At 44.9% G+C, this 16,950-nt stretch overlaps 1 protein-coding gene across 1 annotated transcript in view; it reads left to right on the forward strand.

Annotated features, from left to right (window-relative positions):
* Positions 1-11,460, forward strand: part of CHMP2A (charged multivesicular body protein 2A) — a 153,090-nt gene extending 141,630 nt beyond the window's left edge. The window contains exon 6 of the mRNA XM_078654818.1: positions 9,203-11,460. Coding sequence (XP_078510944.1) covers positions 9,203-9,324 — 122 coding nt within the window. The 3' untranslated portion in view covers positions 9,325-11,460. The remainder of the gene's footprint in view (positions 1-9,202) is intronic.
* Positions 11,461-16,950: the final 5,490 nt, after the last annotated feature.

Genomic DNA, 16,950 nt, shown 5'->3' on the forward strand with positions numbered 1-16,950 from the left:
CAACAAATTCAACAGCGATTGGTCTCTGAACACAAACTTTATCCTTACCCTCCCACCCACCACCCACTCCAGCATCCCCAACCTGCCGAAGCCATTTACCCTCGGAATAGCTGCCCATAAACTAGAGCAATTAAGAACAAACTGTTGTGGGGAGTACCCTTGGGAGGTCCGCTTGGGGTACAGCTCAGCACCCAAACCAACGGGCATGGACTGCTCTCCTTTAGAGTGGTTCAACCATGTTTGATAGACAAGTCCCTGCGGTCCCCCCGCCCCCCTCCGCCGCAACCCGACAAACAATACTGTCTTCTGTAAAGCACGTGAACGGACATTATGCAACTTTCCTTCAGATATGTCTGTTTGCTGCAGCGTTTCCCGCAGTGCCTGCTAGACATAGGCGTGTCGTTAGTACTCCCATAAGATTGTACCATCCCCTGTCCCCAAATCAGTGCACATGCGCAGATCTGGAACCAATCGTGCTTCTTCATGCCGCACGGGTTAAGGGGTGGATAAGAGTTTGCGGCCCCCACAAGAGCCACAATGTAGGAGTAGGCATGACCTTTAGCACAAGTAAGGCGTCTGTAGATGGTGCTGTACACAATTGTTCCAGGCTCCCGGGTACCCATCTACGCAGCACGACTCTCAGCACCTACCAACGCCTAGTGTTTTAATAGATTCCGGCCTGTGGAGGTTGTGTGCTTCTGCCCCCAAGCCATCTCAATCCAGGTCTTAGACTATTGTGTTGGAACTTAACAATCGCACTTCATGTGAGTCTCAGGGTAGAGTCTGTTACTGTCAACGGGAGCCTCGTCGATCGTCCTCCGTGGCCACCTAGGGCCGTGTATGCAGTGCATTGTGGATAGAAAAAAAAAAAGGTTATGTCTTACCATAATTCTGTTGGGTTCTACTCACTGACTTATTCAGCATCATCTGAGTCCTCGTGGTGGACGTCCCGTGAGCGCTGCTTGTTGTGCTGTACAACCTTTTTTACGAATTCTTGAGCTGCTTTTGGGGTCATCAGCACCACTGCTTTATCCTCCCATGTGACTCGTAGTCTCGCCGGATATAGCATGGAGTAACCCACGTTGAGATCTCTCAGTTTCGCCTTCACTGATGCAAATTCTTTCCTCGCTTGTTGAACCGCTATTGTATGATCTGGGTAGAACTCTAAAGTGTTCCCTTGGTGTGTGATCTTCCCTTTCTCACGTGCCAGCCGCAGAATAGTGTCTCTGTCACGATAATTTAGGATCCTTGCCACGATTGGACGTGGCGTCGCTCCTGGTTTTGGCTTGGGCGCCAGGGATCTATGGGCTCTCTCGACAATGAAAATTTGGGATAGGGCCTCCGTGCCACAAATGTCTCTGCACAATTGTTCTATGTAGTTTTCCATCTTGCCTGTGTTGGTCGATTCTGGCAGACCCGTGATGCGTACATTATTTCGTCTGGAGCGCGCTTCCAACTCCTCCTCCTTTGCCTTGATCATTTCTAGGACACGTTCCATGCCCGTGCATTTGCTGCTCGTAGCATGCGCTTCATCCTCTACCGATGATATCCTGGCTTCGGCATGGTCCAGTCTTTCGCCATGCTTCTCTAGCTTATCTGACATACCGTCCATTCTGCATGTTAGGTTATCCAGTTTACCATTGATATCCTGGACATTCGCCTGTATTGACAGTAGTATATTTTCCATGTTTGATGTAGCTTCCATTGTCGGTGTCTCTTCTCTCTCAGGTGTTTGTTCGACGGTTTTCGGCGTTTTTTTATTCTCAAACGAAATCTTTTGTTGTTGCTTATCTGGCTTCCCCATTGTAAGGTTTCCAGACGGCTGTTCGTCTGTTTGATGTCGCGTGGATCTGGTAGTTCTAGCTGTTGCCGTCCTCTTCGGTCTAGCTGTGGCAATCGCGGGGCCCACCGTAGCCAAGTGGGTCGCCAGTTCTCTCCTCCGCACCACTCTCCCCGGTTTGTCGTTAGGCTGTAGTGATCTTACTTCTTGGCACTGTTAGATGTCGTCCAGGCGCGGAGTCCCCCTGCGTGACTGCGTGAGTACAGCAGACCGTGTCGTTACGGACCGTGACTTTTCAGGGCCGCTGTACGTGGGCTGGTGTGGCGGCAGTTTCAGCGCCTTCGTATTAGCTCTCTCTGCAAGGTGCTCGCCTCACACCGTGCGTGGAAAGTCAGTCTACAGTGGTGGGGCCGTGAGTCCTCCAAACCCAATTGCTCCGCCTATGCGTCCGGCAGTCTCTTCAATGGTCACCCTAGGCAGCTGATAGCAGCACACAGGCGCTCGCGTGATTCTCAGTGGTCGTGGTGCTTTGATTGCCGTGAACAGCACAGCGGTGTCGTGTTGTATCACCAGATTTCGCCAGGATATGGTCCGTGTCCTCTGTAAATTCAGACTTATTTGGGCCGGTATTATTCCTGTGGCGATCGGCACTTTACATGCTTTGAGCCCATGTGTGGATGTGGGGTCGATTTTCCCGCGTTCAGGTGTCTCTCACTCCACGACTCGATAGATGCACTGAAGACCTCACTATTGACGTGCCCGGGTCTTCTCTATCTCATCGGGCAACTTCTGCTAGGAGCGTGTTGATTTCAGGCCCCGACCCACATTGCCGACAGCTCGGCACAGCGTTATTCTTGGGTCAGACCGCATCGGCTCGCATACTCCTGGTGGGTGCCGCCATTTTGTTTGCTAGCGACCGGAGTCCCTTAAAGGAGCCGGTTAACGTTTCACTATTAAAGCTTAGATGCTGCGCACTATAGAATCCCCCCAGTCATCCGCCTCGCTGGCCAGAGTGTACCTGAAGTCCGCCTCGAGAAGCCGTCCATGGGGTCAGGGCGCTCAGTTCTCCGCTGGGCTAACCGACTCTTTCAGCGGCGTCCGCCATCTTGCTTGCGCGCTCCGAGCAGTCACGATTACAACGTTGATTTTTGGCATAATATGAGTCGTATTGGGTACCTCAAGCGTTGCATTCTGTGCTGGGCAGTTTTATGCTGCTTATCCCTTGGTTTGCGGCGTCCGGGGGCGGATTCCGACCGGCTCAGACAGCGTTGTTCGAGCCGTCCGGCGGAGCTGTGTTTTTATTCAGCCATCCCGCTGTGCGCCCCCTAGCGCCTCCGCTTCCGCTGGTCTTTAAACTGACCGGCCTGGTACAGGTTACCCCCCACAACGAGGTTCCTTTTACGGAGCATCTCCCGGCATGCAACCTCTTGAGTGTCCAGGACAAATGGTAGATGTAGCAGTGGCATTAGCGGGGAATATGCTACTGGTTTGTCCATCATTTTAGCCAAGCGCTTCCATGCATGATTAGTGCAGCTTACCGTGTTGTGAGACACTTCATCCCCAGAAACCGGAGTCCCCAGAACGGAGTTTAGGGTTGTGGGCGTCATGTATCCCTGCTCAATGGCCAGGGGCAGAATATAAGGGGGGGGGGAATGAAGGCAGTATATTGCATAATGGGCTTGTGCGCTGAGGTAGTGCAATTCCATATCCGGGGCCTCAAATCCCCTCCTGGAGAATGGCTGAGTCATGACCTTCCAGCCCACCCGAGGCTGCCTCCCTTCCCAGGCCAGTCTGAAGTAAGGAACGGTATTAAAGAAGTGGCGTCCTGGATTGTATGGTATATCGATGAATAAGTATAGGAGCTTGGGCAGAATGTTAATCTTTATGAGTGCCACTCTGCTGGCCAGAGAGAGTGGAAATGTGACCCAGCGGTCTACCCAGTTAAGGATAGTTTCTACTGCAGTACCATAATTGGCCTGAAGGGTTGGTCTCTGTCCCTAGTGATGATCACGCCTAGATATTTTATTTCGTGTTCACACCAACTTAGTGGAAATTCCTGAGTGAATTGAGTAGTGTTGGGTGTGAGGGGAAAAATCTGAGATATACTCCAATTAAGTCTTATTCCATCTTGGTCGCCAAACCATATGAACTGCTGGAGGATCAGATTGAGACTAGTGCTCGTAGGTAAAGAGTAATATTATCAGCATACAATGATATACGGTCCCTACGTGCTGGAAGCAGGTCAAACTCTTGCCACTTTAAAAAAAATCAGGGTTGGATCCATTGGTTCCATCTAATTACCGACCCATTTCTCTCCTGCCAGTGTTGGCAAATGTTTGTGAGAAGGTGGCATTTCGCCAGCTGGATGCCTTTTTGGAGGCATCACATGCTTTGCACCCCGCGCTATCTGGATTTCGTGCTGCTCACAGCACCGAAGCAGCTCTGGTTGAAATGTCTGAGGCCATCAGGGAGTGCCTATACGGAGGCAGCAGAGCGGCCCTGATTTTGTTGGACCTCTCTGCCGCCTTCGACACGGTGCCCCATCGGCTTCCATCAGGATCATCGGCCCTGCTTTGGAGTGGTTAACATCGTTCCTGGACAATCGGACTCAGCAGGTGTGGATGCCTCCCTTTTCGTCCTCGGCCAGGTTACTCTCCACTGGGGTGCCGCAGGGGTCCACTTTAAGTCACCTGCTGTTTAACATTTACCTGACCCACCTGATCTCCTTAGCTGAGGAACTGGGTGCAAAAATTATAGCCTATGCGGATGACACCCAGCTACTATTTACTTGGCCGGGTTCGGATCTGGATACTTCATCTGTTCAGACTTGCCATTCATCATTGATTGTGGACTTCTCCCATTCGGGCTATCCTTTACTTTCATTCAACTCCATCAATGATACTCTGCTGATGGACCGGACTCTGTTTCGCTTCTGCCCCCAGTGCCATTCCAAGTACCCAAGTACTGACCTTCACGAGGTCTGCAGTCTGTGCTTGTCCCCTGCATAGGTTGTGACTTGAGCTAATGGAATGGTGCATTGAGCTAATGGAATGGTGCATTATTTAAAGGGCCAAGATTGAGAGTGAATGGTTTAATTCCAAGCTCTTCCTAGTGACAGGTGTAGCTGCGGGCGTAGGGGAGGGACAACTGGAACAGCAGGCTGCTAGAGGCGAGTCAAGGGACACGCACTCCTCAGTGATAATGTTAAAATCAAGATCCTGTGCGACACTTCTGCCACTGGCTTGCTGCATCACAAAAACACATTAGGCACCCTTATCAGTAGCCCGTGTAATGGAGGGTTTTATCGACCTCGAAGGGATGAAAGGGCGGTCGAGTCCCACCAAATTGAGATCTCTAGAGATGGTTGATTGGCTGTACAGTCAATCCTTTTAGTGAATGGATTCGGAGACAAACGTGGTGTTCACAGCGCTTCACAAAATAGACAATCTATCCTGGAAGTTCAGGTCTGGCTAACCCAACCCACAGGTGTGGCTAAATTTTCCCTAGTCTCCCTTTCCAGCCCCTCTCATTATTGAATTACAGGGGTCCCATCTGGCTGGTGGTGCTGGACATGGGGGTGGGCCTGGTTCCTATCATAACTGTTGTTCTACCTTTGAAGACCAGTTTGGATACCCAGACCCCTTCCTGTGTTGGCATCTGCAGCAGCAGATCTCCTCCCACTAAATGTCTCTTTATCTCAGCCCAGGCCACACCACACCTCATTAAGGAAGCTTGGCTAAACCTGTCAAAGGCTGGCCAATCAGAAGAGGGTGCTACAGGACTGATTTTAGGTAACTTGAGTAAAACAGTTCTATTTCTTCTTTCCTGCAATGGGTCTAAGCAATCCAACCTGGGCAAGTAGCTTGATATATTGCAACTATTGTTTTCATACTTTGAATACAATTTGTAGCTCACTCTGTCAAAAGATTGGTTTTCTTAATGTTTAATAAAGCCTTCCCAGGTTTGGCTTTGGGGCTAGCAATCTACAATGGGGAAACATTAAATTGGCGTTTTTTTCCCTCACCAGGGCATTAAAACCTCTTTTATAAAGTCACTGCTTATTATCATAATGTACCTTACCCTTGGGATACGTAGAGCAGACCTTAGGGATGACTTGTATGTGAACATAAGTTTAAGACTTTGGAAGTACGTTTAATTCCAAAGTAAAATTTAAACTTAGTTTTATTTTAAAAGCAGTCTGCAAAGCAGGACTGGCTTTAAAATGACAGGAGGCACACTTAGTGCATTAAATCCACTGGGCTTCTAAACCTACACACCCTACCATACACTAGGGACTTACAGGTAAGTTGTCAGTACCAATTGTAATTCCACCTAATTATCATGTACCTTTTAAATAGAGCACTGACCCTGTACTTGGTTAGCAGAGTCCACGGCACAGTCAAGAGTCAGAAAACTAGCATCTAGTAGTCCAAATGGGGTCAAAAAAGTGAGGTGTGGGGTACAGCTGCAAAAAGTCCTCTTTTCTTACAGGTGCCAACTCAATCTCTTCTCTCCAGAAACTCGCGATCTCAGGACAAATCTATGGAACATGTATAAAATCAGCCTCCAGTTAGTGGCAAGCTGTTTAGTTCAATTTATCTCTTCTGCGTCCTGAAGAAGGTTGACCTTGGTGAGAGGTCTCTACCGAAACGCACTCCAATAACTATTTGGACCTGGACATTTGTCTGATCTGAGTAACAACGTATGTAGGAATCATTGGTCACATATTATTTGACAAGTTTTGATCACTCAGAATAACCTGGTATTACCTAATTGATTCTTTCTGTCCATTGACAAATAACTGTGGTTGCTTTCTATAAATTGTGTGATGTGTTAAAATGATTTATATATGAATTCGGTCTATCCTGTCTGCTATCTCGTGACCTCTGCCTTCTCAGTCCTCCCTACTCCTATTCTGTTCTCAAGTGAATGTTTTATATAACAAATAAATTAACATGTCGCTGATTAGCAGCCCAACACGTGGTGCATATCAAACTAGCATTAAGTGCTAATTTCAAGGCAGTGACAACGTGAAAATACAATCATAAATGCTGTACAGGAGGTTCAAATGTAAAATATTCACAGTATTAAATGTACTGATGGCTCCACAAAGTAAATGCACGTATGTCCCTATGCTGCAATGTATATCAGCGGTGCTGGGCTATAACCAACATTCATGGCTCCATGCTCTAATAAGCATAAATAACACCATGCATTATGTTCATCAAAGATGTAATGCTGTCAAAGGCAGTCTGAGGCTGTAGTCCTTAACAATCATTAAAGGCCAAATATGTTCCCAGGCTTTTAACACTCATTAACTGGTACATATTGTGCATCAGTCGCCCCAGACTCATCTCATGACCCTCTCTTAGGTCAGGTTGTCTAACCCGCGAGACCCCATTGTGAAGGCAGCAGTAATGTACTGGGGACCCATGCAAAAAGTAATCTGCATCAGGAGTCTGGTCCCTGGGGCACCATTGAAGAGAAGAGTTAAACTACCCCAGTCCCAACAGCTGTCTGATGCCTCCGAGCAGCAGAGCAGAGCTGGTGCTTTCACCGCAGTGCAGCGCCCTGTAGGAAGTTCAATTAAATCTCCATTATCAAGTCCCTGGTGTAATAAGAATTAATCTGTTGTGTTGGAATATTATTTACATCTGCACATTTAACAGTAAATTAAATCATTTACTCCTGCATTAGAAACATGGAGACAAGAATTTAAAAATGTACAAAACAACTTTACGGTTCACAAATCACATACCTTCAGACATACCATTGGTGTGCTAAAAAAAAGTCCTAAGATAGGCTTTCCCGTTTTTTGTGCTATAATTCCAAAAATATAGGTCCTTCATGTATGTTAGTGACACTTCTATGCATGTTCTTGCTGTAATGGTAGTCTACTTCAGTCTTATAGGCATTAGATTTTATTACTGTTCTCTATTTGCTACATTAATCTATATTTATTAAAATGTTAGTTACTGGCCATCCTTGTGTCCCACGGTTTTTCATGGAAATCTAAAGATGGCATATTGTAGTCCATTTTCTCTGCCTTTACTGGAGGTAAGAAGACGAAGCCACAAGACGATGTATATTCTAGGCTAGATCTGTCCAGCTTCCAGTGGTGAATAATGTGGTGCACGCTTTCTTAGCCAACACCACATAATGGATCCTGCCACCTCCTGCATGTATCTGTATCACCACACACACACACATCAAGAAATTGCCCTTGTTTTACTTGCACAGCATTACTTCAAAATATAATCAGCACTGGCAAAGCCAATAGGTCTTCCCTTTCGTTAGCCGACCTTTTGATTTTGCCAGTGTTTAACCGCATCAGAATAAAGAAAAAAAGAAGGTTGTTACTGATGCTGAGCAGCATAGGCAAAAGCAAAAAAAGAAAGAGGCAAAACTGCTGACTCAGTGTGATGATGCATGCCTGACAACGCGTGAACGAGCATACATCATGTTGCTGCGATTTTTTTCCCACACCAAACTTGGAGTGGTAAATTAGAAAACAACAACTGTGCTACCGCGGAACCACATCAGATAACGAAGCAACCCAGTAGCATATGGCAGCTGCCGTACCTGCTGAAAGAGAAAAAATAATTTGACAAGTGGTAAGGAAGCAATAAAGGAGAGCGGAGATAGATAGGGCAAGCAAATTAGTGAAAAGTGCCGAGCCCACCCGGCACAGGGAGGCGTGGGGAGCAATGTAGGGCCTGGAAAGCAATGGAAGCACAGATGTGTGGGAAGCAACATCCTGGGCAGGTGGGGGGAGCAGCAAGGAAATCCTGGGGTGGGAACCTGAGGTTGAAGCAGCACCCAGGGGAGTGAACAAGAAAATGCATGCACTGCATTGGAGTGCTGAAATAAAAATATAGTTCTGTGATGTCACCCGTGGAAGGATACAAGTCATCCAGTCAATAATATAGTAAATAAGCTACGTGCCAAAGGAGGGACAAACGCAAGAAGAGGAAGGACAGCCCTGGTGTGAGAAGTAAGCAAATGAGATTGCTGACAAAGATAGCAAATTATAACCAGTGGCATGACTCGAAGCTCACTGGTATTGTACACAATAGTTTTTTTGGTAACAAATAGTTAAATGTGTCTGTAGTGTAGACGAGACCTAAAAAGACCTTTTCCAATTTCTTTTTTGCACAATTTAGTCGGTTTGTTCTTTGTAATTGACTTCCAAGTGTGTTTGGTGCAGCCTCTGTGGGTTGTGCACAAATGATTGCTTTAGTGTTTTCCTTCCTTCCTTTGGGTCATACAACCAGTTAGTAATGGATTGTGTATTTATAGATCCTCTGTCCCTTTGTGTCGGCCTAAGTGGATGGGTTGGTGCCACTCCTTCGCATACATTGCTTGCAATGTGTTTTATTTGATCATTTCATGGCCCTTTATTTTCCCTCCCTTTTCTTCTAGATCTTCCTGCTACAGGTGGGTCACTGAATGTGGCTGCTCAGAAGAAAGCTGAGAGTGCTGCGGCCCTGGCAGACGCCGATGCCGACTTGGAGGAACGTTTGAACAATCTCCGAAGGGATTAATAAACTGGCTGTCTGGCTTTGGTGTTTCTGCCATCTGCTGAGAGTGACGTTTCACTTTATTTTAAATGTGGGTTTGGGGAAATCAAGTTTGTGTGGGCAAGGAGTTGAGCTCCGGCCTTGGTGAAAACTCTTCTGTTAAGCTGACCCTAGAATGAAGCTGGCAGCTTGGGTCTGCTCGAAGTCCGACTTTTCCGTACAGTGGGCGTTTTGTTTTTACCTGAGAGACTTTAACCTCTGGTAATGTCTTACTGTCTCTTTTTGATTTGTGTTGACATTTAGTTTTTTGCTGCCCTTGTGTGGAAAAAGTCCCTTATTTATGTCTTCTATTCATATCTGCTTATTTTACATTTCTTCATGATTTTTTCTTATTCATGGCCAGCATGCTTTGCTTTCTTCATGCTCATCGTTCACTTTTTCACTAGAAGACCAATTTCTCTTCAACTGAGTCATTCATCAACCTGGAGGCAAATATCTTCTGCCTTGTGTGAAGTTTTTGCAGAATAGTTGCAATCAACCTTGTAATAGTTTAATCCTGGTGAGAACAAAGTTCCTGACCGTGTTTCCACAAGTAGTTTTGTCTGTCATTATAAGCCAAGATTTTGCAGGAAATCTGCCAAAGATGCAAAGTACTTCTCTCAACAGAGACCTACAGTAATCTGGTACACTTTCTTCTATAATTTTCATATTCTTTAAATCCATTTTGAAAACAGAACTAGGGACTGCGTAAGGAGAGGAGAGTCTTGTAACACATACACAATATGACTTATTTTCTTAGTCATAGAGAGAAAGCCTTTCAAATGTGGTTGGCGAGGAGGAGTAGTGGTGGGACCCAGAATACCGTACTTTATTATTTTGTGTGGAAATTGGAAAAAGAATGATGAACGGTTGATGCTTCTTAAAATATGATCAGCTTTTGTGCCTTGTCACTAAAGCATGTATTCATTTTTAGTTGTGTGCCTTCCTGTTACTTTTTTCATTCTGCTCCAGCAACATTAGTTTTACCATCTTTCTGGTTCAAAGAGCAGGTCTTGGATCTTCTGTCACTTCTTGAGCAGAACCTGTACTCTGTTGAGACTTGGTAGGGGCGGAGGAATGGCACCTTGGGTCTTTCAGCACGGTCTATTGTGGTTGCAAAGATGTTGGGAGGTGCATCACACATTAGTATTGGTACACACACCGTTTAAATGAAGGTGATATAGAGAGGGTGAGGAGTAAACTTCGAGACGATCAAGTGAAGCTAGGGAACTCGCCACATAGTGAGGGCTGGAACTGCTCCCATGGAAGAAAGGTAGGACGGTATCTAGAGAGCTTGGTGAAACTGGATAACCACAAGAGGCCTGAAAGTAATCATTTAGCAAGAAGTAGTTTGTAGACTTTGTGATTACGACATTAGACCTTAAAAATCTATGTGTTTGTATAGATACATCTTAATGTATCTATCTCTCTCTCTCTCTATATATATATATATATATATATATATATATATATATATATATATATATATATATATATACCCACGGAGCGAGAGATGAGTGAGAAAAGAAGCATTGGAGACAGGGAATCACAAGCTGACAGTGGAGAAAGGTGCGAACAGATTTTGGAGACATGGTAATGCCTTTGGCCCTACTGGAAGAATTTGGTCATCTTTCCTAAGAACTGAACATTTAAGTATTTTGGCCTTCCGGGCTGGAAGGGGCGCTGTATGTGTAAATAATATTAAATTGACTGTAAATCAGTGGCAAGGGTTCAGTGGTACCTTCCTGATAAAACTGCCAGAATTGTTACTTGTCCCTCGAGTACCAATATTTTCATTTTTGAATATGAAGGCAACAAGCCTAGCTCCCAGTTAAATCACCGTCAAATCAGAGACGATGCATGTCTTAAATTGAACTACTGTGCTTCTCAAACTGACTACAATATAAAAGGTGGCCGAGACCCTCACATCCACAGCCTTTGTGCTTGGTGCATCAGTCTCATTTGGGGTGACGCCTTTATTAAGTGTGGGGGTGAGGAGAACAATTTGCTGGAGTGTTTGGAAATTGAAATTTGGGGACTTTTTTTTTTAATCTTCTATAAATATATACATATATATAAATGACTGTGATTTTTGTTCTAATAAACTATGTAGATTTGTAATGCTTTCTTGTGTTTTCTGCTTATCATACCTTTTGGGCTAATACCAGACCATCTTCTGAAAAATCTTCTTTCTTATTGGAGGGTTCATAAAGTGCAAGAGAATAGCACCCTTATGGGAAAAATAGTAGGTGTAACATCCTAATCCTTTAATTGCAATTTACTTACACTGTCCAAAGGGAATAGTTTATTCTCACCTTACATGCAGCAAAAATAGTAGTGTGAAATGTGTTTCCTGTGTTTGAAGTACGTCTTCTCCCATACTTCTATCTCTATCTTAAGAGTCTTGGAGAATTTGTAGCAGTTCGTAATTTGAAGGTGGCCCTTACTGCTCGCGTTGTTTCATTACCTGAGTTTGGCTTTTTATTTGCACTTGTCCTTTATTTATTAATGAAGTAATTGTAATAGTGCCAAAAAGCCATGCGGGCACATCAGTATGTCAGTAGATGAGTGATAAGTGCCAAATCGATAAAGCCCAGCAATATTTACTGCAGGGTAATGTAAAAATAAGCAGTAGTCCTTGATATGAAAATTAACAATAGTGGCGCTTCAACTTTGATTCCTGATATTTAGGCACTTACAACTGCATTTTTAAAATCTTTGTAAAAGGCGATTCAGTGTTTTTTCAGAATTTTGTTTAATCCATACTTTGGTTCTGCATATTTTGGTTATTTAGCACTGTTGTACATTGCTTTTCCTTATTTGGGGCATCCACCTGACGTCATCTTATCACATCATACCCCGGCTCACTTCAAGAGACATATTCACTCCACCTTCTATACTGTCCTTCAGCATGCAAGAAAGGATTGCCTAAAGCACAACACATATGCTTAAATGAACTCTTTATGCAGCAACAAGTCTTGTGACTTATGCCAGTAGGTTTGACCCTGTGACACCACTTTTGATCAACACTCGGTGAGTTCCCCTAGTGCAAATAGGATTCAAGTCACTGCATCGCACAAAACCATACCCAACACAAGAATCAAACCCACACAGCAAGCTCAGTAGCGCAGTGGTCACTGCTGATTGAGAAGCAAGATGTGGCAAGTACTGCCACCACATCACATTGTCACCTTGTGACTCCCATCTGACCATGTACATAGAAGCAGTCAATGAGATTAGTGTTGGCGTTGCTATACAAATAATCATTCAAAAGACTCATACCATCACACAATCCGTTACTGCAGAGAACACTTGTTACAAGATAATCTATTCATTCACCAGTCGCTGCAAAGAAGCTCCAGTAGGTAGCTTGGTACCTAGCTTTAAAGATCTCCATAAAATTCACTGTGGTGGGGGGCCTTACGGAGGGAAATTCAACTAGTCAAAAACATCATACAAATAGTTTATCCAGGATAAAGCAAGGTAAAAATTACAATAAAAAAAATGTGGGTAAAAGAATTTGATACTTCACCAAACGAATATGCCTGAATATCAAATCAAACCATTTTTTTTGACGTCCACTTTTGATTCTTGATGCCAAATCCATCCCTAAAACTTGGGCTAGAGCATATTGGACCAGCCGGCAGCCCTGGCTACTAATAGCAGTAGTCTCAACACAAAAACTCTCTTCACCCAAGTTATGATTGAAACAAGCAACTTAGTTTGGCCTGGCTATAAAAGCCCCAAAATGTGTAGAATCAATTTTGTAATCCTGCTCTGCAGTGCAATATGCCTAGTAGCATCACTTTAAAATGGCCGAATATCACCTCATCGGTTACTTGGCAAGGCCCGCATATTTGAACAATTTAGGAAGTCAAACAATGATTTCACATGTACCAGCAAAGCAATTCTTACACTGCCTTCAAAGGTATGTTCCTATAAGCAATCTTAATAATAGTCCTGACAATGTAGCCAAAATAATGCAAAATGACAACGGTTTAATACCACTCATCCAATCTATAGGGTTGGTGTCCTAGGACCTAACCCTAGCAATCTATAAAGAAAGGTATTTTTGGCTACATCCTATTAGTGTAGGTGAACTAAATGCTAAAACTATCAAAATATGGAACAAGTGCCAAAGGAACCCGATCCAAAACAAGCATCCTCTTTGGGTGAGGATTTGTTAAATTTTTAATAATGGCATTTTTCTTCTGAAAATAGTTTGCAAAAAGTTGTGAAATACTGCACATGACCCTTTTTGTAGGGAATAACAATATTAAGTACTTAGGTTATTGTTCTTTTCTGGGCGTAAGCCCATAAAACAAAGTTTGATGTAAACTACATATTTTATGGTTAAATCAAATGAAATACACAGTAGACAATTTAAAGCAATTAAAATGTGTATAAGCAACAAATAATGTTCGAGGCATATGAGCTGCAGATAGTACACTTAGCATTAGATCGCCACCTGGTGTTTGGCTCGGATGATTGCATGTTGTCTTCTTGGAAGAAGTCTTTGTAGTCACGAGATAGGTGACTCCTCACTTGGACAATAGTGCGCATGGGCATCGGCTCCATCCTTAGATTGTTTTTTCCCCCCACTGGGTTCGGATGAAAGTTTTCCGCTGCGGCTAGAAATAGACTTTTCAAGCACTTCGAAGCGCAAAAAAACTTCCCAAAACTCTCCAAACTACTCTCGATATCGACTAACATCATTTCGACTCCATCAGCTCGATTCTGGTCGTCGATGTGGGCCGTTGGGCCTATCCACGCCGTGAGGCCTACACCACATGGAAGGGACTCCATTCAAGAAATACCCCGGGTGTGGAGCAAAATTTCCACACAGTGACCACCACGAGGTCTGTAACCTGTGCTTATCGCCAGAACACGACAAATCCAGCTATACAGCCTGCGCGTCCTTTCGATCCAAGAAAACCATCCGAGATCGGAGGGCCCGTTGACACGACATGCAGAGATCCGCTCCGGAACCGGTGGATATCTTCGACGAGGAGGTTCCGCTTGTTCCCGGAGCAGATTCCGATGATCTCCAGACCGAATCAGAGGCAGACGACTCAGATGACTCCATACCATTGGGTCAGCGCATGAGTACTACTGCCCCTGCACCACACACAGTACCCAGATCGAAGGGAAAGGTCAACACTCCGCCTCCGGGGCCCAGTCGCGATCGAAAATCCACTTCGACAGCCCCGCCATCGAGCCCGGCTCCAAAGAAAAGAACTAAGCCTTCCGGTAGCTCGGTTCCGAGCAAGCCTCGCGTGCCGATTCCACCAGCTCACTCGGCACCGAAACCAAAAGAAGTCTCGGCTCCGAAACCGTTAACTTCTAAAGACAAGGGTACGAAGCCAGCGTCTGATACCTCGAACGCCTCGAAGCCGACGAGACCAGCTTCCACTCCAAAGACACCGTCTTCGATGCCGAAACTGACAAGGCCTGATTTCGACGCGTCAAAGCCCTCAAAACCGCATACGACACCAAAAACAAAACACCTTCGGTGCTGAAAAGTATGCCGAAGGACACTGTAACCACTCCTAAGGCTAAAGACAAGCAGCAACCTCGTCCTGTACTGAAAAAATCAACGCCGACAAAGGTTCCTCAAGGAGAACTCTTCCAGCCAGATCCTCTCCAAAAGAAGATCAACATTGACCCAAAGACAGGTCATGTGTCCACTACACCACACAAGAAAAGGAAGGCAGATGAAACACCCACACCTGTGGTTCCTGCCAAGAAGAAGGACTCTGCCACATCCCCTATGCACCCTTCTTCACCTATACTTCCTTCTCCTTCATCTCCTGCTCCTCATAACAATTCACCACCAATGTCTCCTTCACATTCTCCTCCTTTATCCTCACACTCACCTGAAACTGATGATGAGTATAGTTTAGGAAGAGGGCTAGACACAGATGAGCCTTTCCCAGACCCTATACATGATACAGACTGGGAGTGCCCAAACCCACAGGATATACCGGACATTCCTGACCCACAGTCCTACCCACAACAACCTCCCCTAGAAGATAACATTGGCTTTGGGCACCTATTGAACAGAGCTGTCATGTACCATAAAGTCACTATGCAGTCTGATGAGGCAGAGGAGGATTTTCTGTTAGGCACATTCGAACAATCGCAAAGATCTGTTCAAATTCTTCCAATGATCAAAGGGGTCATCAAACATGCTACAGAAGTTTTTAAAGACCCTGTATTAGGATTTTAAACCCTAGAATTGAGAATAAATATAGGCCTGCACCTACAGATCCTACCTACATTGAGGGACAACTACCATTAGATTCATTAGTTGTATCAAATGCTAGGAAGAGAGCAAACTCACAAACTTCCGGTGAAGCACCCCCACCTGACAAAGAATCCAAGATCATAGATGCCTCCGGCAAAAGAATAGCTGCGCAAGCTACCAACATATGGCGTATAGCTAATACACCAGCCCTACTTTCCCGGTATGATAGGGCTCATTATGACCGGTTAGAGAAACTGCTAGAACATCTACCTGACCAAAATAGGACACAGGCAAATGATCTTATACAGGAAGGCAAGCTTATCTCAAATGCCTTAATCAAGTGTGCACTAGATGTAGCAGATATTGCATCTAGAGCTGTAAATACCAGTGTCGTACTTAGAAGACATGCGTGGCTACACATTTCTGGGATTAAACAGGAAGTTCAAACTACCATTTTAAACCAACCATTTAATCAAAACCAATTGTTTGGACCTGAAGTAGACACAGCACTTTAAAAATGAAGAAGGATACAGACACCGCCAAATCTATGGGGGCTCTACAGTCCACACAAACTAGAGGTTCCTTTCATCACTCCTTTTATAGAGGGGGCTCCAAACAAACAGGTGCAGATAATACAACATCTTTCAAATCTAACACACAAACATCCTCTAACAAGGGATACTTTAGAGGAGGATATAGAGGAAATAACAACAAAGGAAGAGGTTGTGGTAACCACAGTAATCGAACCTCTTCTGCCTCAAAACAGTGACTTTCCTCTGCTCCCCCAACAGCATTCCACTCCTGTGGGGGGCAGATTAACGCAATTCCTGCCTGTCTGGAACTCCATCACATCAGACAAGTGGATAAGACAGATTATCCAGTATGGCTACTGCCTAGAACTTACAGCAACCCCTCCACACATACCACCCTGACAACGCCCAATGTCTGCAGAACACCTTACTCTGCTCAAACAAGAAGTTCTGTCACTTTTACAAAAGGACGCAATACAATTAGTTCCTTTACAAGAACAAGGAACGGGAGTTTACTCGCTGTACTTTCTAATTCCCAAGAAGGACGGGACACTAAGACCAATTCTCGACCTCAGGCCCCTCAACCATTACATTCAGCCAAATCATTTTCATATGATCACTTTGCAACAAGTGCTCCCACTGCTGCAACAGGGCGATTTCCTCCCAACACTAGACCTAAGGGACCCCTATTTCCACATTCCTATACATCCTGCTCACAGGAAGTATCTAATGTTTGTACTGGAAGGACAACATTGCCAGTTCAAGGTCCTTCCATTCGGAGTGACAACGGCACCACGAGTATTCACAAAATGCCTAGCAGTAGTAGCACCACAT

Source organism: Lissotriton helveticus, chromosome 7 (assembly GCF_964261635.1).
Source record: "Lissotriton helveticus chromosome 7, aLisHel1.1, whole genome shotgun sequence".
Classification (NCBI taxonomy): domain Eukaryota; kingdom Metazoa; phylum Chordata; class Amphibia; order Caudata; family Salamandridae; genus Lissotriton; species Lissotriton helveticus.